The sequence below is a fragment of the Arachis hypogaea genome, chromosome 12 (assembly GCF_003086295.3).
Source record: "Arachis hypogaea cultivar Tifrunner chromosome 12, arahy.Tifrunner.gnm2.J5K5, whole genome shotgun sequence".
Taxonomy (NCBI): Eukaryota; Viridiplantae; Streptophyta; class Magnoliopsida; order Fabales; family Fabaceae; genus Arachis; species Arachis hypogaea.
Genome location: NC_092047.1, coordinates 98,952,031 through 98,977,803, shown reverse-complemented (window position 1 = coordinate 98,977,803; position 25,773 = coordinate 98,952,031). Strand labels below are relative to the sequence as shown.

Here is a 25,773-nt window from a genome sequence, read left to right as displayed (position 1 = left end):
TCGAGTTAATTAGAAGATTCAGTGAAAAACCAAAAAAATATATTAATGAAATATATATTGGGGTTTGAATAGTTTTCCAACTTTCACTTACTTTTCCATGAAGATTTCACAAGAATTCGAATATCAACACTGCCACTTTGAAATTCTGAAGTGTGGATCCTCTCTTGCCTAAGCCAAGATTATTACGTATATATATTAATTCATGATATTTGTCTACGCAAAATTACACTTACTTAAATTTCAAAAAAAAAAATTAAATTATACACAAATTAAAACTAGAAGATTAATATATATATATATTTCAAAATAATATTCATTTGTTTTTCTCTATTTATAAAATACATTTTTTTTTCTGTAAGATTAATATAAGATACATTTTAAGTTATTTTATCAAATATTATTTGATAATCATTACATTTTATCATTAATTATGAAATATACAAAAATTTAAAATAAATATTTTTATAACAATTTTAATACTAAAATAAATAAAATTTATTGCAACAACGATGATATTATTATTATTATTATTATTATTATTATTATTATTATTATTATTATTATTATTATTATTTGACCTAACCAAATTATTATCATCACTTATTTTTTAATAAAATAGACTAAAATATGTTATTTTAATTTTACAGAAAAATATATATTTTTTATAAATAAAAATAGAGTGTCAGTTTTGCGGTATGCCTATTTAATATCTACAAACTGCACTGAAAAAGGAATGCGATGAAATCAAAGTTGAAACATTTAGAATAGTGTCAGTCGAGGTAGGAATATATAATTGGAAGTGTATGTGTTTTAAAGATTTGGGGTAATAAAAAAGAAAGAGTTAGCATCTAATCAAAAGATAATAAAATTCCTTTGGTTTTTTTTTTTTTTTGTAATTTTATTTTATTTTATTTTTTTCATTTTGACATATGAAGAGTCAATATTTTTAATCTGAATCTAATCTAAATCAATTTTGCAAGGTAATCAAAAAGAAGTTCAGCCAACTCTTACCATTTTATTGGGCTAGATTTCAAAATTCACTATATCAAAAAAAAAAAAAAATACCCGTTTATAAACAAAAATATCAAACATCTGCTACCACAAAAAATAGAAATTCAACAAACCAAATAGACCTAGTAACATGCAGAGATCAATTCAAATCATATACACACACGTCTAAAATGGAGTAAAAAAAACGTTCAGTAATTCATTTCAAACAAAGAACATCTCATACGGAGCCACTAACGGATCCAAAAAATTTTGATAATGGGGCAAAATATATATAATATGATAATAATTTTTATAATAAAAATATTACGTATACATAAAAAATTAGCTATCAAATTATCTACTATAAATTTGTGTATAAATACATAAATTATTTAATTTTTTTAATGTGTATTTTGTATTTCAAAATTTATATTTTAAGATTTATTTTTTACAAGTGCTTATTTTATATATACGTAGCATAATTGTTGTTATAATTATATTTTGTTATTGTAAAATATGATTAGATTTCAAAATATCTAATTACAAATTAAAATACTAAAATAGTAATTTAAATAATAACATATAATTTAAAATTTAATTTTTTATATTTCATATTGTAAAACCTTGACAATATAATTAAAATGTCTTTTTTTTGTATATATCGTTAAACAATCATTTAAAACTCAACTTTCATACAATTAGCTCTTGATAATATTTATAGTTGAAAAAGTTTATTTAAGGGTAAAGTACTAAATTAGTCCCCTACGTTTGGGCGTAATCCTGTTTTGGTCCTTAAGGTTTAAAGTGTCCTATTTGAATCCAAAAATGTTTCATTTAGTTTCAATTTAGTCCCACCGCGAGGTCAAAGATAAATAATTAACGAAATGTCCTACATGACAGCAATATAAGAATAAGGTCGATAATTTGGAGAATAGGTACAAGCTCCAGAGGCATAAAATCAACCGTGGATGCATCAATACATGTATTTAACATTTTTTTTAGTTTTATAGAAAATATTTCATTTTAATTATAAGAAAATGATAAATAAATGTATTGACGCATCCACGGTTGATTTTGTGCCTCTGGAACTTGTACTTATTCTCTAGATTATCGATCTTTGTTCTTATACTGCTGTCATGTAGGACATTTTGTTAATTATTTATCTTTGACCTCCAGTGGGACTAAATTGAAGCTAAATGAAACTTTTTTGGATTTAAATAGGATACTTTAAACCTTAAGAACCAAAACAGAATTACGTCCAAACGTAAGGGACCAATTTAGTACTTTACCCTTTATTTAATTAGTGTAGTTATTATGAAAAAAACTAAAGCTAATTTTAAAAGAAGAAATACAAATGGATAGATAATATTCTTTCGAGTCGATTTCTAAGAAAGAATATCAATCTTATTTAAATTTGAAACTTGATCATTATAATGGACATCTAATATGAAGTTCTCAAATTGGCTATCAAGTGTCGAAAGTTGAATAAAAAATTATTGTAGGGTCAAATTTAATAATTTAGTGGGACAAATAAATATTATTATTATATACTACTCAATAAAATTTCAAATTGTAGTGGGGGCGCTTGCTCCCACACCCTAAAGAGTGGATCCGTCCCTGTACGGAGCCTTGAAACATAGAAGAAACATCCATTTAACTGTAAACCTTAAACATGTACTAACCTTGTTGATTGCGGTGACAACTCAATAAGGAGGCGTGGCGCGACAGAATAAGAGGATGAAGTAGAGATGTGATGACGCGGCATCGCGGTGCAGCTGTGTGACGGGCGGCCTTCTTCCTCGACAGAAATGCGCGTCGCAGGGAACAGTAGGGCAGTGCGGCTGTGCGTGGCGCAGTGGGGCGATGGGCGGCCTTCTCACTCGACAGAAATGCACGACTGTCGGAAACAAATGCACGGTACCTCCGTGGGGAGCAGGGGCAGAGGTGTGCATTGTAACACCCTAATTACCCTAAGCCTTACCTCATGCCGTAAAGCAAATGTTAATTAAAGGTCACGACAATTCTAAGGCTTATATATATATATATATAGAAACAAATAGTAATTCTAGAAGCCCGATGAAGAAATAAGCTCAAAAACAGAGTTATAAAAGCGCAAACGTTCACACGAAGCTACAAACTTAAGGGATAAGATATAGATACAAGATAAGGAAGCATAAATAGATATATGAGTATAATAGTCATAAGGAACTAGCTTCAACCCACAGAGTTTAGGCCAACTAGTTATATACAGACATACAAAGTTTTGAAAGTAAAACCAGCATATACAATATATCTCTCTCAAAGTAAGCCTCTAAGGCAAGTTTAATACAAAAGTGAGAGTACTAAATAAAAGAAATCAAAAGACAAAAGGTGATAGAAGATCCTTCGCTCTGTCACCACCACGCAACTCACCGAGGTGGGTTACGATTTACATCTGAAAAATAACAACAAAGTATGGAATGAGAATCGGAGGTTCTCAGTATGGTAATAGTGTCCAATAATGTAAGATGTAAGACTTCGGGATGCCAGAGGCCATTCTAGAGCTTCATATCAACCATAATTCAACTTAAAGCATAACTAAATTTGAATCCATCATTTTAAAACCATAATGAAATAAGGAAATCTAACTTAGGGATTTTCTACTCTAACATTTACACCGATGTCCCACAGCCTTCGCCAGCCTAACCTCCATGCGATCCCATTGCCAGCGCCTTCCGAACCTCCTCAATCCCAGCAAAAAACACAAGTAATAGCAATGCAAGTAAAGTACAAGTATAAACATGTATATCAAGAACTTCAAGAAGCAAATAATCATGTTATACAATTAGGCAAACAATGCAAGTCGACAAAGTAAGCAAACAGATAAAATATGCATGTGATGAATGCCTGTCCTATTTGACTTTGATATCACATCGTCGGTTCAACTGCCAACCCGACACATCCCCATGGAGATGTCGCCTTTCGACCACAAATATAGATACAGGAACCCCCATAGCTATAGTGCCGGGCACACTCCTGTGATCCGAAAGGATGTGAGCGGGATACGCTGCCACAGACCTCACATTTTAACGTAAGCAGGATAAACCAACCGTCCTTACGCCACGGCCGTGACCTCGACAAGCGGGATTAACCAGCCGTCTTTGCCAGGCGCATAGCGTCTCAACAATCTCAGTATAAAACAGTATATCAGAGGTTTTTCAGAAATCATTTTCAGTACTCAGTCTAATCCGAATCCTAGACTCTGTCTCAAACATCATCAAATCTACAACTCCATAATTTCAACATACCAATCGTCTTTACAGTACTCTACCACTTAACTCAACTAATCCACCCTCAGTACTCCAAATTCTAAGACTCCGTCTTCTAAACTTTATACCTAAAATGATCTAGTTAACTTACTTATGGTATTCTCTATGTTTGAAAGCCTAAAAATAAGTTAAGACACCCTAGGTAAGCTTTACGGAAGTTGACAAGCTTGCCGGGAAGGTAAAACAGTTAAAAACAAGGTTTTCTTAAAAAAAACAGGGCAGTGTGTGTACGCATTGAGTTGTACGTACTCACTCTCAGAAGAGTTTTCTCAAAGTGTGTGTATGCATAGAGGTGTGCATACGCACAGAAGGTAAAATTTTTCATTTTGTGTGCACGCATGAATATGTGCAAACGCTCTCAACAGAAGGCACTTCCCAGCATGTGCGTACGCACAACTTGTAAATTTCGCAAGGTGTGTGTGCGCACCAGAGTGTGCTAACGCTCTCAACAGTAGGCATATCCCTCTGTGTGTGTGCGCACAAGGGTGTGCGTACACATGTATTCAAAATTTTACAGGGTGTGCATACGCACAAGTAAAAACATGGCCCCTGCTCAGAGCATGCACACAACAGTGGGCGTGCCCACACAAACCAGAACTCACAATTTCTGCAACATCACAGAAATAAGATTTTTGACACAAACTTCCAACGATCGTATCTTTTTTTACAAAATTCTTATTTCTACAAAATCTATACATTTTTAAAACTCTTTGAATTATCTTTAATTTGATACAAAATTTAATCAATTTCAAAAACTGTTACTCAAGATATGATCTGCCAAAATTGGCCCAAAATCTGTTTTTACCAAAAACCTTAAAACCTTAATTTCACCAAATCTCTCAATTCAAAAACAATTGCTCTACATCCAAACCAGTCCTAATTTATCTAATTTATATTCATATACGTTCCAATTCATTCCACAACCTACAATTCACATTTTCATCCTTTCCACAATAAATCTTTCAAACAATATGCAACAACATCCACATCAATAATTTCTCATACATAAATTCATCACTTACCACCCATCATTATCATAATAGTCATCCACCACCAATTATAGCTCAACATCGATAATTCATCATCATACAACATTAACTCCAAATCAACACCCTTTATAAACAACAACCTCATTTCAACAATTATCAACAATTAATCTAATCCTATCCTAAGGTCCACTAGCCTAAGTGTCCAGAAATATTACATATTACATAGAGAAAATCGAAACCACACTTTGGTCGATTTCCAATATGTGTTATACACCAAATTTGTGTCCAAACCAAGCCTCCAATCACCAACAATTAATCCAAAGCTCCAATAATTCACAATTCAAGCTAGACATACATAATTTTATCATAAATCAAAACTTAGGGTTCATCAATTTCACAAATTCACAAGGTACAGAGTTTTTTTACCTTCTCCGATGGTGTTGGAGCACAAACCACCAATAGCCCAACCTTAGAGACCACCTAATCAATCAAAACATAAAAATTCACTCAAAATCAACACCTACATTTTCAAAAATTCTTAGGGCTTCAGAAAGAAGAGAAAATTTTGAAATCTTACCAATACAAGTTAGATGAAACTAACGGGCTCAGCGAGAGTTTTGCGTAGCTGCTGACGGCACGCGAATCAGAGCTCCGTAGCTCAAGTTATGGTCAATTGAAGGTAGGTGTGAATAGTGTTTGTGAAACCCTCTTCTCTCTTCCTCTCATTCACGTTCCTTCAGCCTTCTTATGCTGAAAGTGGGTGAATTTGTCACTTAAGTGACTTTTTATATGTTGGACTTAGACTCGGTCCAACTCGTTAGCAATTTTGGACCGTTTGACCCAATTTTAGGCCAAACCATTAAAATTAGCCCCCGATTTTTAATTCTAATTGTTTTCTTAAGCTTTTCTACTGTTTTTATCATTCTTGCACAGTATCAAACAGATTTAAACCGGTACTGCCGGTTAATTTATCGGTTCGCGTTTTTACGAAATTATCTGGCATTAACTTCAGAAAAAGAGCTTAGAAATATTTTTGAATTACAACGTATGTCCCTACCCTCTACTCTAAATGATTTTTGGAATTCTCCATCCATTGGTACTTTTAAGATTAATTGTGATGCTAGTTATCCTGGTTCGGGTGATAGTGTTGGTTTTGCTTATGTTATTAGATATTGTAATGGGAGTTGGCAAATGGGGTGTTTGGGAATGATTGAGAGTAATAGTATTCTTCAAGGGGAATTGTTTGCTATTTGGAGAGGATATCTCTTAGTTTGGGATGTGGGTCAACAAGATGTTATTTGTGAGACGGATTGTATGGAAGTGTTTAATCTTGTTACTAATCACCAAGATGGTTTTGGGTTTATTGATTTATTGGTGCTCAAATAAGAGATATCATGCATTGGAATTGGCGTGTTGACTTTCGTTTGATTATGAGAGATGCAAATACAGTGGCAGACACTATAGCAAAGATGGCGATGAAGTTACAACTTTCTTATGTGGAGCTTCCTTCACCTTGAGAGAAGTTTCAGAATAGTCTTAAACGGAACTGTCTCTCTATTTAAACAATTTCTTTGTTTTGTTTGTCTTGTTTTACTTTGTTTAATTTATTTAAGTCACAAAAAAAAACCTTTTTAACAAACTACGTTAATAATTAAAAAAATATTTGTTAATAATTTCTATAATACCAACATAGTCAAAATAATGAAAATATCACGAAAACTAAGAGTCTAAGACTATCAAATGGGCCAATATGATTCTTTAAGGACCAACCCCTTTGTGTATGCGAACTAAATATTTTGGATTAATTATATATTAAATATTTATGGGCCTACAAAATAAAGACTGCACTTGCATAATAGAAACTCATTGACCTAAATGGGCTAACGACGGACTTCTTTATTAGATTTTTTTTTAATTTTAAAATATGCCATTTTTATTAAAAACCACAAAATAATTAGTTTTCCAAAAGAAACTCTCATGATCCATTTTGTTGGGCTTAGGTGGTTTTTGTTTGTTGTCTCCTTTTGGAGTTTAAATTAAAATGTGGTAGCAGATAGATTTTGGAATTTTTTCCAAAAATTTAAATTTAAAATAAATAGATCAGAGAGTAAATAATTATTTTTTTATCATGAAAGATTTGGACGCTGATAAAATTAACCACAAAAAAATGAAACTAATGTTATATCCATCAAAAATAAATTTTATTTGACAAAAATATTTAAATATTAAATTTTTATTGATTCAGTTCAAAAAACACATAAAATTCTTAAATTGACCCTATCATATCATTTTCAATTTCTTTGAGAATTTAACCTAGCTATATTAACCATAATAAAAAAAATAAGCAATTAGAATCAGGGTGATAAATTGAATCTAAATAGTTTAAGAAAAAAATTTTAAAAACAAAAAATTAAATCATCATAATAGTGGAACACAAAATATGATTATCTAATTCATATTTAAAAGAAAAAAAAAAGAAGAAAAGGGATAAAAATAAAATAAAACCCTTCAATAAAAAAAGCTATAACAACAAAAGCAGAAGCATAAATTTGGATTTTATAAGAAAATGAGAAAAAGAAAAAGATGCAAAATAATTAAAAGAACATTTAAACAATTTTTTTTCTAGTATACTGTAATAATAACTGATGCAGCGGTTGCAAAGTAAATGTGACAACGTATCTGGATAGCAACAAAGAGAGAGAAGAGGGAGGAGATGGAGGAAGAGGAAGAAACGAAGATAGATAGCTCATGATTTCGTTCTATTTTTACTCGTTCAATGGCGACTGCGGCCGTGACCCTCCTCTGTCGTCGCTTTCTTCACTTTTCCTTCTTTTCCTTTTTTTTCTTTTTTAGTTTCTCTCTGTTTATTTTTTTTGTTCTCTGTATGTCTCTCATTCTTGCATCTCTTTCTTTCTCTTATTTGTTGCTACAGAGATGATGGCTTCCAGCGCTCGCACACCCTTCACCCTATTCTTATTTCCTTTTTCTTCCATCTTCGTTCTTCTTTGATTTCTCCTTCTCTTTCCTGTCATCTCTCATGTGTATTTTGACCATTTAGGGTTAAAAATATCTGAAAATGAGTAAGGATAGAATAAGGGAGAGTAGTCATGTCCTATTAGGAATGAATTTAGAGAGGAGTTGTGAGTTTTTTTAATATTATTAGAAAAATTTAGGATTTTAACTGATTGAAGATTATGTGATAGGACAATTTTTAAAAATTATGTGTATTTTTTAATTGACAAAAATTTAATGATTGGATATTTTTTCCAAACAAAATTCATCTTTAATGACTATTGTATTAATTTTACTTTTTTTATTGTCAGTTTTATGAGCGTTTAAATCTTTTGTAGTACAAAATAATTATTTACTCTAGATCAAACAAAGTCTCACTTGTCAACACAAAAAAAAGTCTTACTATTATGAAGAAGGTCGCATCATAGTACATAACAAAATTTATAGAGAGAGAATACAATTTTTTTTGTGGCTGCAGTTATAACACATTTATTCTTTAAAATGCTGGTCATAGCTCAACAGGCACTCAGCCATTTTTCTATTAAGTTTAAAAATTTATTTTATATTTTTATTTTTATAATTATAAATAATATATAAAACCAATATTAAGAGTTAATCATAATTTTAGTGTCCAATTCTTTTAGATTATATTTACCCTCAAACAAATCATTTCATAAAACAAATTATATGCATAAAACAATCATAAAATTTATTTTAAAATATTCATAATTTTCTACTAAAATAAAAAATCTGAGATGAACCGAATCAACTGATCCAGTGACTATATTTAGCATAAAATTTATTTTAGAAAATTCACTTTCAGAAACATGTAGCACCTAAGATTTGAACGATGGACCTCTACTATAAAGGTGGCAACATACACTCTATCTGCGAGTATCCAACTCAATTCAATCCAGTCAGATAGGGTTACCAATCTGATCCGCAATAGTAGGACAGAGTATGGGTATGATTCTTATGCAGGTCGGGCAGGGTGCAAGTTGAGGCTCAACCCTACTCGACCAACCTCCATCCTATATATGTAGATGTTATATACTTATATAAAAATCTGTTTTAAGTGGATGTTGAACTAAGGACCCCTAACTAAATATAAAAGATCATTAGTCACTAAGAAAAGATCATTAATTGATAAATTATCATCAAGTTATATAATAATGTTACAACTTTTTAATAACCCACGGATAAAGTTGGGTATCTGCAGGTTAAGAACTGGTAGAATTAAAGTTGGAATATTCTCAACCCGCAAATAGAAGAGGGTTGGGTTTATATAAAAATCTCAACCCGCAAGTAAGATTAGGGTTGAATCCAAACCTACCCTACCCTATCCATTGCTACCTGCATTATCTCCATTCTCTACTCAGCCAAATTTGTTATTACACCGTAAGTAATACCAATTAAAATTAAAATATATGTTATATAAAATAACAATTAAATTATAATTTTTTATAATTTTATTATTATCATTTAATAATGATATTAAATTATAATTTTATAATATAGTATTATATATTATATTATATTAAATTATAAATATGTTTATTTATTTTTACTATTTAAATTGTTATATTATTATAATTTTATATTTTTATTTTATTATTATTGAGTTAAACGTTTCGACTAATAACCTCCTAGTTGAATCATTAATCCAGTGATCCAATAATTTAGTCGTATTAATTACTTGTTCATTTTTTATAATTATGATACTCTCTCAGTCTTTCTTTTACTTATTCTTGTGAGTTTCGTATTTACAAAATATAATTTTCATGTATTCGTATAACTAACATAAAGTTTTTCATTGTGACAATATTTACATAAAATTTTTTCTGTATTCTTCTACTTCTTAGGTTATGTAAGTTTTAGTTTATTATTTTTTATCATATATTTTATGTTTTTTAACCATTAATTTTCATAGATTTTATTTTATTTTATTTTATTTTATTTTATTTTATTTTGGAGTGTTGAACATAAATAATACCATGTATATGAAATTTTCTCAATATTAGAATAGCGGTGGCTTGGAGATAGCGGCGATACATTCATCTCGTTTGGGCGGCCAGTTCCTCGTCCCGAAAAAAGTTTTCGATTTCCGGCAGTAGCTGGGAATCAATAAAAAAACCCACGTCGAAGTTCTTTTTCTTCACGGAGAGCACCAGACCCGGGTTAGAGCTGGATTTTCTTTTCTTGGGGTTAGGGATCACGACCACTTTGGGCTCCTCAACCTGAACGCCTGAAGACTGTGCAACCACCACGGCCAACCTCACCACCAGCACTTAGCCCGGGAGGTGGCCTAGTCGAGGGGCTGAGATTGAACCTCAGGCTCGTCGGCTTGAGGGATCTCGGCTTGAGGAGTGGAGGAATCAAAGTTCTCGTCATCCCCGGAAAAGAAGTGAGTCATCAAACGGCTAATTGAAGTGTTCCCAGTGGCCATCCCGATTACAAAAGAAAATAACCAAGTTACAAAATCGATAATAAAGCAGCAGTATACAATTCGAAAAAATGAAAGAATGACAGTAGGAAGCATCAATTTATCTACACAGTCCTAACTAGCTTCCTAGTCACCCATCAAGAGATAGGGGTTAAGGTTATTAGAATCAAATCGCCAATAAGACATCGGCAATTTGTTGGTTCTGCCAACCTATGCCGTCATAGGTGACCTTAATCATATAATTAGAGTTGGCGCCAAAGCTTTAGTAGGTCGAGATGTGCCTTTCTCCATCAAGGGTGAGCCAGAAGAGGTGAGAATCTCGAGCTGGTCTCACCTTGAAGAAAGTTTCTTTAAATCCATGGAAGGAGTCTTTAAAGAGACCAAAGTTCCTCCGGTTCTGTACGGCTCGGAAAGAGAGGTATCTTTTTTTCATGTTTACCCTCCCGAGAGGGATTTGTAAAGAGAAAGAAATGGAGCAAAACCTCCACAGTGGCCGGAAGATCCAAGTATTCACAAACCATCTCAATATAGTGGATGGCAACCCAACTGTTTGGATGGAGTTGCGAAGGAGCAACCTCGCATCTGTTTAAAAAGGCCATAATAAAAGGGGAGAAACGGAAGCCAAACACCCAATGTAGTGAACATGGGTTTATACCCCCACATTCAATCCGAGACACGAGGAGCCTCAATGTTCAGCTGGCAAACGCATTCGTGGGGACCCAGCACTAGGACCTCGTAGTTCGCCTCCTCGGTGCCACTGCCACACAACGCTCCTGAGTCACATAGCTCTTGTAATTCCTCCGCGGTTATCCTGGAGGACGTGCTCGTGACATCAATAGTACACCAAGCGTACCGATTCACAGGGGGTCGCTGTGCCATACTTACAACGGGGGCACCACTTAAATCGTGAGGTCAGGAAAAAGTTCTAAGTTAAAGCTAAGTTATTCTACACTTAAACCAAAATCATCCTACACTAAACCTTCTAGCCGAAACTGCAAAAAGGAAGCCTATGGCACCCTTTTGAAAACTATCTAACAAAGCCAGTTTGATCCAAAAGGTAATTGCAACAAGAAACCAGTATGATAATGTCATAGAGTATTGCAAAAAAGTAGCCATTTACCAGTAAAGATGAACGTAAAAGTTGCAGGAAGAAAACAGTAGCAAATATAGAGGAAGAATGAAACCCACCAGAAAGGACAGAAAGGATGATCGTAACGATGCGATTGGTGATGGTAGTAAGAAAAATGAGGGGCAATAAGGATGGCAGAGGAAAATATGGAAGTTACAAAAAGGAAAAGAAATGGAGGAAGAAGAAATGAAGGTAACTGTAATTGAAGGGGGAGAAGCGCGAAAGACCAGGGGTATAATGATCTTTTCCACGCACTTTCAAATCATTCTTAAGGAACATTAAATGCTCTGGGCACGAGATTTGAAGTGACATCTCAAGCAACAATTGGGGACAACTCACGCATATGAAGAAGGCGCTAGAAGAATTGGAGTGTCGTCGAAGTTGCAATTAAAGGAAGCAAACCACACACGAAGACACGAGTAAGTTAAAGCGCCAGCTGTAAGTCTTACGACTTGACGCATTGGGGACACTATTTTGACCTAGCCCAACAAAGACCGGGGGTCCACTTGGCGGACCCACGACCCGATGGTTCTACGACCCGCTTAACTGACAGTGTCCCTCGCGTGATATGATCCTCCTAACGGAAATCTGGACAGCTGGCAAAAGTTTTCAAATGAAAGGGCCCAAATAAAATGGCCTACCTGAGGACATGGAATAAAGGGGAGGAATCTACCACTCCCCCAATGTACGTCACTATTATCCTAATTAGCCGTCTCATCATACGGACGCTTACTTTAGCATCAGAGTGTCTTTGTAGATGATCCCTAATAAACCCCATTTTTAAGGTTTATCCTATGCTTAATCTAGTGGATTTTACCCATTATTCTCACACTTATTCATAGAATTCACATGTTGTACATTTTCCTTCCTAATTTTGTGCTATGATTGGAAACATGCTTCTTGGGCCTTTAAATTGCTAATTTTAATCCTCTCTTATTACCATTTGATGCCGTGATATGTGTGTTAAGTGATTTCAGGGATTACAGGGCAGGAATGGCTTAGAGAATGGAAAGGAAGCATGCAAAAGTGGAAGGAATACAAGAAACTGAAGGAACTGCTAAAGCTGTCCAGCCTGACCTCTGGGTACTAAATCGACCATAACTTGAGCTACAGAGGTCCAAATGATGCGGTTCTAGTTGCATTGGAAAGCTAACATCCGGGGCTTTGCAACTATATATAATTTGTCATAGCTTCACCGAAGCCAGGCGATGCGCACGCGTGGATCACGCGGACGCGTGACCTGGCAAAAACCCAATCCACGGTAACGCGTGGACGACGCTCCCGCGTGACTTTGCCGCGACCTGTACGTACCAGAAATTGCTGGGAGGGATTTCTGGGCTGTTTCTGACCCAGTTTTTGGCCCAGAAAACACAGATTAGAGGCTATAAAGTGGGGGAACGCATCCATTCGTTAACACAACTTTCATATTCACAATTATTAGGTTTGAGATGTCGTTTTAGAGAGAGAGAGGTTCTCTCCTCTCTCTTGGGTTTTAGAATTAGGATTTCTTTTATTTTATGGTTATTACTCCATTCCAGGTTCAATGTTTACTTTAATTTTATGTTCTCTTCTACTTTTAATTACTCTAATGCTTTTACTTGTTAATTACTTATGTTGTCAAATTGGTTTATGAACTTTTCATGTTAGATTTGAATATTCTATTTAATATAATTTGAGGTATTTCAGATTTATGATTGGTTTATTCTATTTATGATGCTTTCAATTTAATTTAGATTTTTCTCCTTTTTGATTTTAGTTAAGTAATTGGTAACACTTGAGTTATCAAACTCAGCGGTCGATTGAGAGTTGGAAACTGCTGATTGACTTGGATCCTTCTAAAGCTAGTTTTTCCACAGGAGTTGACTAGGACTTGAGGAATCAAGTTAATTAGTCCACTTGACTTTCCTTTATTTAGTAAGGGTTAACTAAGTGGGAGCAATAACAATTCTCATCACACCTGATAAGGATAACTAGGATAGGATTTCCAGTTCTCATACCTTGCCAAGAGTTTTTCATAATTATTAATTTACTTTAATTATTGCCAATTTATTTTCCTGTTCCCTATTTCAAAAACCCAAAAATATACCCTTTTTCCATAACCAATAATAAATCATACCTCCATGTAATTCCTTGAGAAGACGACCCGAGGTTTAAATACTTCGGTTATAAATTTTATTCGGCAAACCTATCATGAAGTAAATCGAATGTCTTCCAAGCTTCAGAATCCCGCGGATGCCTCATCTTCGAATCTTTCTTTTCTGCCGAAGCATGCCATCGCATTGATTGAGCAGTCTTAGAACACATGAATAATCGTTGAAGTCTCGGTTTTAGTGAAAAGTATCACAAGATCTTTGCCGGTTTCTTCTTTTTAGCATCGCTCCATTTAGATGTCTTGCATATTTTGCATTCTTGCAAATCTTCATCCTTCCCCCAATATAACATGCAGTCATTAGGGCAAGCAGGTATCTTGGTATAATTAAGCCCTAATTTGTTTATGGTTTTCTTGGCCTCATAGAATGTATTTGAAATCTTGGCATTTCCAAAAGCATCTTTTATCAACTTGAGGATTTCGGTCATGGCTTTGTCGCTTATTCTGTATAAGCACTTTATGTGATACATACTAATCAAGAAAGACAGCTTTGAATACTTTGTGCACCCTTCATACAATTGCTCATTACCATCTTCCAACAACTTGTAAAATTCTACATTTTCTCCATTGTGCTCTTTATTTTCTGCATTGTCTCCATCTCCATCTTCTATATTGTCTTCATCTCCATCTCCATCTTCTATGTTGTCTTCATCTCCATCTCCATCTTCATTCAAGTCAGGTCCAGCAACTCCAAAAGCGTCACTGATCATTGTTACCATTGGATGTTGAGATGTCGAATCATCTTGTAAAATATGACTAGTTTGATGAGCTTGTGACCCAAGTCCAACTGCTTCTTCACCATGCCAATACCAAACTTTGTAGTTTTTCGGAAATGGCTTGACTATTAAATGTTCAAAAACTTTCTCTCTTATTTGCCACTTGCCAAAACCACACACCGGACAAGGGCATTTAAGCTGATGACCCCCGAGAGATCGATGCTCAAAAGCAAAATCCAAAAACTTGTTTAGACCATCTTTATACTCATCCGTGGTTTGTGGTTTTCCAATCCATGACTTATCGATTGACATGACTAAGAGGAACTATAAATAGGGATTTTAAAAAATCTATATATATATATATATATATATATATATATATTCTAAAGGCAAAAAATTTATTCTTGTATGCGAAAATTAGATATTAAAAACTTACTTAAATAGTATTCTAAAGAAAAATATAAGAAAATTATAATCACCTCTTTCAAATAATAATTTTTCTTCTTTTTTCTTTCCCAATAAATATTAAAACTTGAAGCTTTCAAAGTAAAGTAGCTAGCAGCAAGAATTGAAGAAAACCACCTGTTTCACATAAAAAATTATCACCAACAGATTTATGTTAGTTAAAGCAAGTTAGCTAGTTATCTAAATAATCAAACATTAGTCAAGGTCTGAAATAATTATTAGTGTCATTATCTATATAATATATGTATGGTTGGTGTTTTTTATTCAGCTAAAATTTAATTTGGTTGAACGTAATATATTACTAAGCAACTATACAGTTTCAGTTATTCATTTATTTTAAAAGAAACAAAGATATATTACCTTTAATATAATAAGAAACAAGAGCAGGTGATTAATTAAGCAACTAAAAATTTGAACAAAATTGCAATAAAGGAACTACATGCTCACATCGAAAAGGAAAACTATACATGCAATTTAAAATACGAAGATTTGAAGTTCCTAATGTTGATAGTTGTTGAGATTTAATGCTACACAGAGCAACCAAACTATCATTAATGAAATGAGCTTTTCAATGCTTATTATTAGTTAATAAAAATAGATCAAATTAAAGAGTAGAAAAGGAAACTTTCGATGTATAATAATAATAAGTGTTATGGGGTCAAACAAAAGGGAAGCAACAACACGTGGTTATACACAATAAAACTAGATTATTACTCCTAACCTAGCTAGCTAATTCAGAGAACAGAACCATCCAAGAATGTGTGTGTTTACATTTAATATTATTAGAGTTAATATTACAATGCTAAGGGTTGATGTTATGCACTAATTTATTTGAACTAATTTACAGTGCAAGGACATGTTAATCAAATAATGAGCTACACTACATGTTTGATGTTGATGACCTGTGACTGAAATGAAACAAGAACTACAGCATACACTAATGTGTCTAAGTGCAAGGGTTAGAGGTGTTCTTGCACTTGCTAAAATAAGTTTGGCTCCTCTACCATGAATACGCAATACAAAAGGCACAAACCTCAATAAGTAAGATCATAGTGAAACAGGACATGATCAGTCAATTATTAAGTTCCAATTTCCAACATGACTACCGATGTACCGCATGTATAAAATATAAGTACTAGCCTTCAATAGAGCAATTCAGATTGCTAGCAAGAACGGATGACTCAAACTCATTTACAGAACAAGGACATATTTTGATTTCTAGAATTTATCCAAAAGATATAAATGAATAAAAAAATAAATGTTTAGTTAATGCAAAAAACATTGAACAGAGCAAGGGCAGCAGAACTAAACAACTACAGAAATTACTCATTTATAACTACCTGGGTGAGCAAATCGTGTGGCCAAACCTAGTGGCGTTTCCTTCTACAAACACAAAGTAGCTAACATTTAGTTTATTAAAATAGAAAGAAGCAAATTCAGGATGATTGCAATCATGTTAATGCATTATTAGAAGTTTAAAAACAAATTTAAATCAAAACTACCTGCTGTTAGTGTATTAAACAGTTTAGGCATTTGGCAATCACTACTGTTGCAAGCTGAATGAGGAAGCCATATGTCAAGGAACTGAAATCCATGCACTAAAATGGCCTATATTACGAAATGCACAAAACAGTATCATTACACCAATAGCCACTGCAAACATCAGAAACAAGATGAGTGAATCCCAAATCTGCCGTGATACATACTAAGTAGTAATACCTGTAGGGTCTCAAAAGCAATACTTAATGGCTCAAAATATAATAACAGATGCAGAGAGGACGGATCGCTTCTATATACTGACACACAAAACCTTATCCTAGGAGAATTAAAAAGAAAAAAGCGTCAGGAGAATTTTTAAAGCAATAAAATTACAATAATGATGTTAATAGTACTTGATTTAGCATTCATAGAAATTAAATCTAAAATATGGTACCACAAAGCTTCACATGGTAACTAACTAATAAGATATATACTATTTACTGTTTTCAACAATTTTAATGTGCTAATTATTACATATTTCTTGAGAACACTTAAGAAATTAAACGTAATATTATAGATGAAATATCAATAATCATTCCTCTCTTTTTACAAAATCTTGAAAACAAGAGATACTATTTTGTTAAAAATTAAAGAAACATGTTGCACTTACTTAAGCCTAAACCTGTTTTAGATTCCAACTGTGAACCTTTCAGCAGATTTAGTCTTCAATAAAACAATTGAACGAGCTCATCAATTTAAAATTTGAAGTAAAATGTCTTGTACATACAAATTAATTTATGATATTGAACTAACCCAACAATTTTTGGGGGAAGGCGACAAATAATTTTAGGTCTGCAACATAAATCCCAATTCAAATATCCCCTGCGAGAATATTATCAACTAAATCAAATATAACCTCAGAAGGAAGTGCGAAGTGCGAAGTGCAGAAAAGGAAAATCAAAAGGAAAAAGGGATGTTAAGCGAAGATTCATGAACATGCAGCATAAAACATTAAAATAACCTCAAAGAAGCTGAGTAGCAACGGCGAGAAAGAGCCGTCGGCGGCGTGAAGGAGTGTAGTAGACCAGTGGCAATGAGCAGCATCGACGGCAGATCTGAGATCCGAAAGAAGGGAGGGTGAAAGGTTGAAAGGTTGAGATCTGAGATCTGAGATCAGAGATCTGAGGTGAGTGCAACCTAGAACAAGGGATGGTTAAAGGTTGAAGAGGAAGCGACGGTGGAGGTTGAAGAGGTAGCTATGGAGAGAGACGAGGGAGATCAGGGATAGAAGGGAGAGCGAGCCCTCATCTGTTTCAAGCTAGGGTTATTGTAAATTTTTATATTATATACGTATGAAAACGGCGGTTCAAAACCGCCATAATCACTTGAACCGCCACGAAACACAAAGTTAATTATGGCAGCAATTGGAAATGCCATAATAACCGGTTATTACGGCAGTTTTAAAGAACCGCCATAATATTAATGCCATTTTAAACTCTTTTTTTTTGTAGTGTCTCCACTGAAACCTTTTACTTGACAAATGTTCTTTATGTACCCTCATTCTCTTACAATATTCTTTCAATTTCTTAGGTTGTCACTCAACTCTTACATACATTTACTTTTAATGATATTAATTGTGTCAAATAGGATTGGATGAGCCTGCAGATGATTGGCACTACTGATCTCCAAAACGGACTGTATATACTAAATCCAATTTATCTCCATTATGTTCTCACCTTAGGATCGGATCACTAAGACAGATCATACACTCAATTTTTGCTGATAGTAGCTCTACAACCTTATGGCAATGATAGACTATGCCACATTTCATTAGATAGATTACTTGCTATGCATAAGAATTATTATTTTTTGAATTGTAACTTGCAATCATTGAACAATGTACCTTGTGAACCTTGTCACTATGCCAAACAGCATCGTTTACCATTTTCCTAAAAAAAAGTTCATTCAGATAATTGTTTTGACTTAATTCACATTGATATTTGGGGACCTTTGGCTATATCATCCACAATCGGCCATAAATATTTTTTGATGATTATAGATGACAAATCTCGATTTACTTAGACTTATTTCATGCAAACAAAATCTAAGGCATCACATTTAACAAGGAATTTTGTTCAATTAATTAAGACACAATTTAACAAGGTCATCAAATGTTTACGCATTAACAATGGCAAAAAAATTCCATATGCCTGAATCTATGCTTCAAAAGGAATTCTATACCACACCACTTATGTTGAAACTCCTCAACAAAATAGTGTGGTGGGGAGAAAGCATCAGGATCTTCTTAACATGGCTCGAGCCTTACTTTTCAAAAGTCATCTCCCCATAAAGTTTTGAAATTTTGCCATTGCATATGATGTCCACATTTTGAACAGAATTTCAACTACACCTCTACATTTCGACAACACCTTTCAAGTTCTTCATTAATCTCTATCAAACATGCAACACTTCAAGGTGTTTAGATGTTTGACATTTGTTGCAATTTTGGCTTCTTAACAAAAGAAACTTGATAGGAGAGTTACAAAGTGCGTTTTCTTAGGATATAAGTTAGGCGCTAAGAAATTTCCTTTATTGAATTTACATAGCAAGGATATTTTTTTATCAAAAAATGTGATTTTTTTTATGAACATAAATTTTCCTTTATGCATGAAGCTGTTACAACTGACTTATTAACATATTCATGTAATTTTGATATGACTAGAATTTTCATCTTTGATGCCTTTTCACCACTTCACTTAATATTTAAATTGTTTGTCACAAGTACAAACCCAATAAAATTAACCGAAGTATTCAAACCTCGGATCTCTCAAGGAATTGTAGGGAAGTGTATGTATTATTGGTTATGAGATTGTATCTTTTTGCATTTTGAGTTTAATAAGCAAGGAATGTAAATAACAAGAAAATAAACTAATAACTGAGAAAGCTCTTAGCAGAAGTCCTATCCTTATTATCATTGTCAATTGTGATGGTAATTGTGAATTGCATTCACTTAGTTAACCTTTAACCAATGGAGGAAGGTCAAGTCCATACAATCAACTTGAGTTCACAAGTCCTAGTCAACTCAAAGTGAGAGACTAGCTTTAGTGAAATTCAAGCTAACCGGTAATCTTCAATTACCAATCAATAAAAGAGTTTTGATAACTCAAGAGTCTCTAATTGATCAATCCAAGTTAAGAACATAAAAATCTAAATTAAAATCCACCCAAGCATTTCATCAAACACTTGGAAGGCACAAAATAAAAATATAGAAAATTAACACGGAATATTAAATCCAAACAAGCAATTGCAAGCATCAATGACTAACAATTAAAAAGAGCAACAATAATCATAGAAAACATAAATTGCATTAGACGAAATCAAATGTAACAATAGCTCATAAACATAAAAATGACGAAAAAGGAAAATTAACAAGAGAAGAAGATGAACTAAAGTGCTTAAACAAATAAAAGTAAGAGAAAACTAAATTAAAGGAAGATTGAACCTGAACCTAAGGAGAAATTGAAAGAAAAAATCCTAAAACCTAAAGAGAGGAGAGAGCCTCTCTCTCTAGAAATCTACATCTAAAATCTAATTAATGTGAATGAAAAGTGAATTATTGATCCCCTCCTCCAGCTCTGCTTTGCAGCCTCTAATGTGCATTTTCGGGCTTGAAACTGGGCCAAAAGCAGCCTAGAAATTGCCCCCAGCGTTTTCTGTAAATTGCAGCACGTGACGCTCTGTCACACGTACACGTCAGCCACGCGTGCGCGTCGTATGTCTATTTCACTGGTCACGCGTATGCATCTCTATGCATGCGCGTCGCTTCCAGCTTCTCAAAACTTCAATTTCTTGTGTTTCTTCAACTTTTGCATGCTTCCTTTCCGTCCTCTAAACTATTCCTGCCCTATAAACCTGAAAACACTTAACACACATATCACGGCATCGAATGGTAATAAGAGAGGATTGAAATTAGCAAATTTAAGGCCAAAGAAGAATGTTTTCAATCATAGCACGAAATTAGGAAGGAAAATGTAAAACATGCAATTTCTATGAATAAGTGTGAGAATAATGGATAAAATCCACTCAGTTCAGCATAAAATGTACAACGAAATAGTGGTGCATCAAATCTTCCCACACTTAAATGTTAGCATGTCCTCATGCTAAGCTTAAGAGAAGCTACAAAGGTGGTGAAGAGGAATGGTAGAATATATGAAATGTAACCTATCTAGATGAATGTAACTAAATGTGAAATGCTTCTAACTACTTAGTTAAAAGTAAATCAAATTTTCCAAGAACAAATATGAACTGGATTCTACTAATTCAAACCTCAAAATGAAATACATGTAGACCTGCAAGAAGAAAGCTCGTGAAAGCCGGGAACAAAGAATCGAACATCGAACCCTCACTAGACATGTATACACTCTAATCGCTCAGGTGTTTAAGGTTCGATTCTCTCAATTCTCTACTAATCTTGTTTTCTAAGGCTTGCTCTTCTTCTACCAATCTACAAAAATTTGATGCACAAATACACATATCAAGAGGTCTTTTCAAGGGTAGTAATGGGGTTAGGGTCAAGGTAGGATTGTATTTGGTCAAGTGGACAAAAATATGAATCCTTGATTAACCCAAACTTCCCACTTAACTTAAGACATTCCATGCAATCAGAATATAAAATCTAACTACCCATTAGCTATGTTTTCCACCTATTCATGCATCCAAATTTGAGTACAGTACATATGCATTGCTATCACCATTTACTTTGGGACATTTTGTCTCCTTTTATTATTTGCTCTTTTTCTTTTCTTTTTCTTATCATTTTTTTCTTTTTCTTTTTTTTTTTTCTCTTGTTTTTCTCAATGCATATGATTAAGGTGTTGAATGCAAGAATATATGCTCAACTATCATTTTCACATTTTCACTAAAAGTATACAATACCCACTTCTCAAACCAAATGTTCCCAAACCAATTTTCCCACACTTAAATCATGAACACTTTCACTAGTCTAAGCTAATAAAGGATTCAAATTAAGGACATTATTGTTTTCCACTTAGAGTTAGTGATGATCTAAAGTAAAGAATAAATGGGGTTAAAAAGGCTCAAAATTGGTTTGCAAGGGATAATAAAAGGGTAAGGCCATATGGATATGTAAGCTCAGTGAAACAAAGGCCTCAATCACATAAGTGCATGCATACTTCAAACAATGAAAATATAGAATCAAGCAAGACAAAGATCACAATTTTAGAGAGAACAACACACACCAAAACAAAATATTGGTTGATAAGATGCAACTAATCAAATAGGTTCAAAAAGCTCACAAGGTTTGTGTATTCGAGCTCTAAACCATGTTCCAAAATAAATTTCTTCAAGCAAGTTCAACAAAAATTTTAATTCAAATTAGTGAAATGCTCTAAAAAAATTTTTGAAAAAGAAAATATTACTTCAACCAAGTAGTACTTAAATGCAAGCAATTAACTACACATGCAATCTATCATGCAATGCAACAACTCAATAACAACGAAAACTAAACATTGGTGTTGAAAAGAAAGTAACTAACCCACAGAATTCGGTATCGACATCCCATACTTAAAGATTGCACTGTCCTCGGTGCATGCAAAGATGTGCAAGTGGACGGGTTGCTACAACTGATGTGCTTCCTCCAAAGAATGTGCAGATGGGCTTGTCTGTTGCTCCATTTAGAAGTTTTCCCTTTTCCTTCTTGGTGGCCATCCTGAAAGAAGAGAAAAAGGAAGAAGAGTAACCCATAAACAAAAATATGCAAACAAATAAAGTATGGTGGGCTAATGGAAAATAATAATGAGGTTCTCAACTACATGGTAGCTACAACATACAAATGAGAAAATAATATAGGTGAATGGAATATCAATAGTGTAAGAATTGCAACAATGAGGGATAGAGTGGGTTGTGAAAGACAATAGAAGTTCATATCAATGAAAAAGGAATACAAGTGTTATAGAAGATTAGCATTGATCTATAAATAATATCACCCAACAATATAAACAAGTCACTAAGCACCAAAATAATGAAAGAAATATTCGACAGATGAATAAGAACATTTAACACCAATAGAAAAATAACAAATATAGAAAAGAAACTAAAAACATGCACAAAGATAAAATGCAATGAATGAAAGTATGAAAATGCAATAAGAAAAAGAGAATGAAAGAGAATAAGGATGAGAAGAAAGTAAGAAGGGAGGAAGAAAGAAGAATAAATGAAAGAAGAAAGAAGAAGCAAGGAGAGAAGAAAGAAAAAGAAGACGCGACGCAAAAGCGTCGCCCACGCGTACGCATGGGTTGCAGGATGAGGAGGTGACGCGTACGCGTATGTCACGCATACGCGTGGATGTAAATTGTGCTCCGTGCACAATAGTCGCACAGTGGCAGCCCAACCCTCTGTTTGAAGTACTGGACCAGCAGAATTCTGGCGTCGACACGCATGCGTCGTCCACGCCTACGCGTGGATGGTGAAAAACGCAAATGACGCGTATACGTCAGTGACGCGCACGCGTGGGTTGGGTTATGCGCCTGGCACCCCACCAGCACGGTTCTGGCATAACTCTCTGTCCAGACCGCGTTGTCGCGCCGTTCCAGCACGGTTTGGGCATGAGCCAAATTTGGGCATCGACGCGTACGCGTCGGTCACGCGCACGCGTAACAGCTCTTTTTGTTTTTTTTTTTTTAATGAACAAGATACCAAAGTAATGTCAAACATTGATAAACAAGCGAAATCACACTGTAAACTAACTAAACCTGACAAAAAATGAAAATTCAACTTATTACCAATCTAAATAAAAGATAAAATAGGAAGAATTTACCATGGTGGGATGTCTCCCACCTAACACTTTTAGTTAAAGTCCTTAAGTTGGATATTTGATGAGGTCCTTGTCATGGTGGCTTGTGCTTGAACTCATCTTTAAACTTCCACCAACGCTTGGACTTCCAATAGGCTCTAACATTTCCAAGTGAATTCACCAAGCTTTGATGAAGTTCTTCACAAGCTTTGAGCTCCCAAAGTTGATCCTCTTGTATGCCGAGATCCCAAATCTTGTTTCTACACCTGTCTTCAAGTTGATCATCATTGTTCCAACCAGGTGACAAGCAATCCGAATTCTCACTGAAGCATCCAAATAACTTCCTAGACTCAATAAATTGAGAATTATACCAACCATTGTACTTAGACCTTGCACATCCAACCATAACGAACCTAGGATTGTGTTGCCAACCACTAACCATCTCCCTTTTACTCTTAAAACCACAGAGAGCTCTAAGTTGACCATCCGTCTCAAGCAAATCATATTCAAATGGGAAGGTAAAGTTCAAGGATAAGAATTTTACTCACTTGAATGTTGTGTTGGATGGTAATGGCTTAGGGAGAGGTGTTGTTAGTGATCTTGTAATATCCACTCTCTTGTACTCTTCCTTGACTACTTCCACCTCTTGGCGAGCTTCTTCAACTGCAACATCTTCCTCTTGGTAACTTTGTTCCAATTCAATCTCTTCTTCATTATTTACCAAGGGTCTTGGAGGTTGTGCACTTTCTTCCTTGACCTCTTCAAAGTCTTCAACCATAATATGCTTTGGAGGTTGTACACCCTCCTCAACATCGAATCCAAACTTCTTGGAAGGAGGATCTATGACTTGAGATTCCCAAGGAGGTTCCGCATCTCCCAAATCTTCAACTACTTCCTCTTCTTCACTAACTTCAGCTTTCTCCACTTGCTCTAGTACAAAATCAAACTCCTCCTTGATGTTTTCCACCTCTTGACAGCTTTCTTCAATTTCCACTTTCTTGTTAACTTCTTCCAACTCTTCCTCATTGATTGAGTCATGTGTTGGAGGGTGTGTACATTCCTCCTCAATATCGGTTTCACATCCGATGGAAGAAGCTTCAACAAGATCGTTAATGTCGCTTGGTGTAGAGTTGTCTTCAATGATGAAAATTTCCTCTCGTACAACCTCTCCTAAATCTTCAACTATTCCTTCATCATTAAGGGTCTCTACTTCCTCCACCTTTTGGGCCTTCACTCGCTTCTCTTGAAGTATGGATGCGTGGATCCGATCCATTAATTCCCTAAGACAGTCCCTTCTCTCTTGTTCCATGTCACTAGCATAATTTGGATCATGTTGCTCTTGGATTGATGGATATGGATTTTCTTTCATGGAGGGTGGTGGTGGAATGAAGAGAGCATTATGTGGTTAAAAAGGAAGTACACTAGAGTTTGAGGGTTGATAGGAGGTAGAGGGTGGATCCACACGGGATATAAGAGCTTGGAGAGTAGAAGTGAGACTAGTAAGAGTAGAGGTAAGTGTAGGTTGAAGATCTCTTTGCCCTTGGCGAATAACACTAAAGGTATCACATGGTAGCTTGGGGTGGATAGGAAGGTTCATTTGTTGGGAGAAAGGGCTCATAATACGAACGTGGTTCTTCTTGATGAGGATATGGAGATTGTGTATATTGAGGTGGTGGTTCTTGGGGGTAATTGTGTTGGAATTGGGGTGGTTCTATGTATGGTTCGTATGGTGATTGGTATGGTGGATAAGGGTTAGGTTCATGTGGAGGTGAATGGTAGAAAGAAACTTGTGAGTATGGTGGTTCAAAACTATGTTGATGAGGAGGTTCATAGATGTATGGTGGGGCTTGTTGGTAACTACAAGGAGGTCCACCATATCCATTGTCTTCGTATGCATCATGGAATGACTCTTGCTCATAGTACGTTTGTGGAGGTTGTTGCCAAGAGGGTTGTCCATAAGCTTGAGGCTCCTCCCACCTTTGATTGTCCCATCCTTGATGCATGTTCTCATTGTAGCTTCCATTCCCTACAACATAATTTGAACCAAACTCATAGCCAAAGGGGTGAGAATTCATAGTAGCAAATAAAAACAAAAACTAATAAAAATAAGCAACAAAGTCCTAAAACTAACAAAAACTAACAAACAAGCAAAAAAATATATACAATAACCAATAATAAGGCACACGTTTGTAATTCCCCGTCAACGGCACCAAAAATTGATGGGAAAAAATGTCGGTAAAGAATTTTACAAAAATAATCGCATTGCAAGTATAGTTCTAAAT

At 34.5% G+C, this 25,773-nt stretch overlaps 1 protein-coding gene across 7 annotated transcripts; it reads right to left on the bottom strand.

The window, feature by feature from the left end:
- Positions 1-3,147: 3,147 nt before the first annotated feature.
- On the bottom strand, positions 3,148-18,000 carry LOC112727829 (uncharacterized). 7 transcript variants are annotated; one of them, XM_025777746.3, is made up of 8 exons: positions 17,702-17,999; positions 17,494-17,562; positions 16,921-17,017; positions 16,704-16,809; positions 16,542-16,584; positions 15,216-15,318; positions 5,714-5,767; positions 3,148-3,424 (listed from the first exon to the last, which is right to left on the bottom strand). In XM_025777746.3, the coding sequence occupies exons 1-8, from the start codon at positions 17,782-17,784 to the stop codon at positions 3,419-3,421; spliced, it is 561 nt and encodes a 186-aa protein (XP_025633531.1). In that variant the 5' UTR covers positions 17,785-17,999; the 3' UTR covers positions 3,148-3,418. The 7 variants fall into 7 exon arrangements, 6 of the variants coding, with proteins under 6 accessions (XP_025633531.1, XP_072065649.1, XP_072065648.1 ...); XM_025777745.3 differs by lacking the exon at positions 3,148-3,424 and adding an exon at positions 5,393-5,632; XR_011868768.1 differs by lacking the exons at positions 3,148-3,424; positions 5,714-5,767 and adding exons at positions 7,826-8,357; positions 13,988-15,060.
- Positions 18,001-25,773: the final 7,773 nt, after the last annotated feature.

Bases quoted from the DNA above. Each gene is read 5' to 3' on its own strand.
- LOC112727829 (XM_072209545.1), bottom strand. From the start codon at position 17,784: ATGCTGCTCATTGCCACTGGTCTACTACACTCCTTCACGCCGCCGACG. The intron at 17,018-17,493 runs GTTAGTTCAATA...TAATTCTCCTAG, and splicing joins CTTCCCCCAAAAATTGTTGG to GATAAGGTTTTGTGTGTCAG. The intron at 16,585-16,703 runs GTAGTTTTGATT...TTGTGTTTGTAG, and splicing joins GTTTAATACACTAACAGCAG to AAGGAAACGCCACTAGGTTT.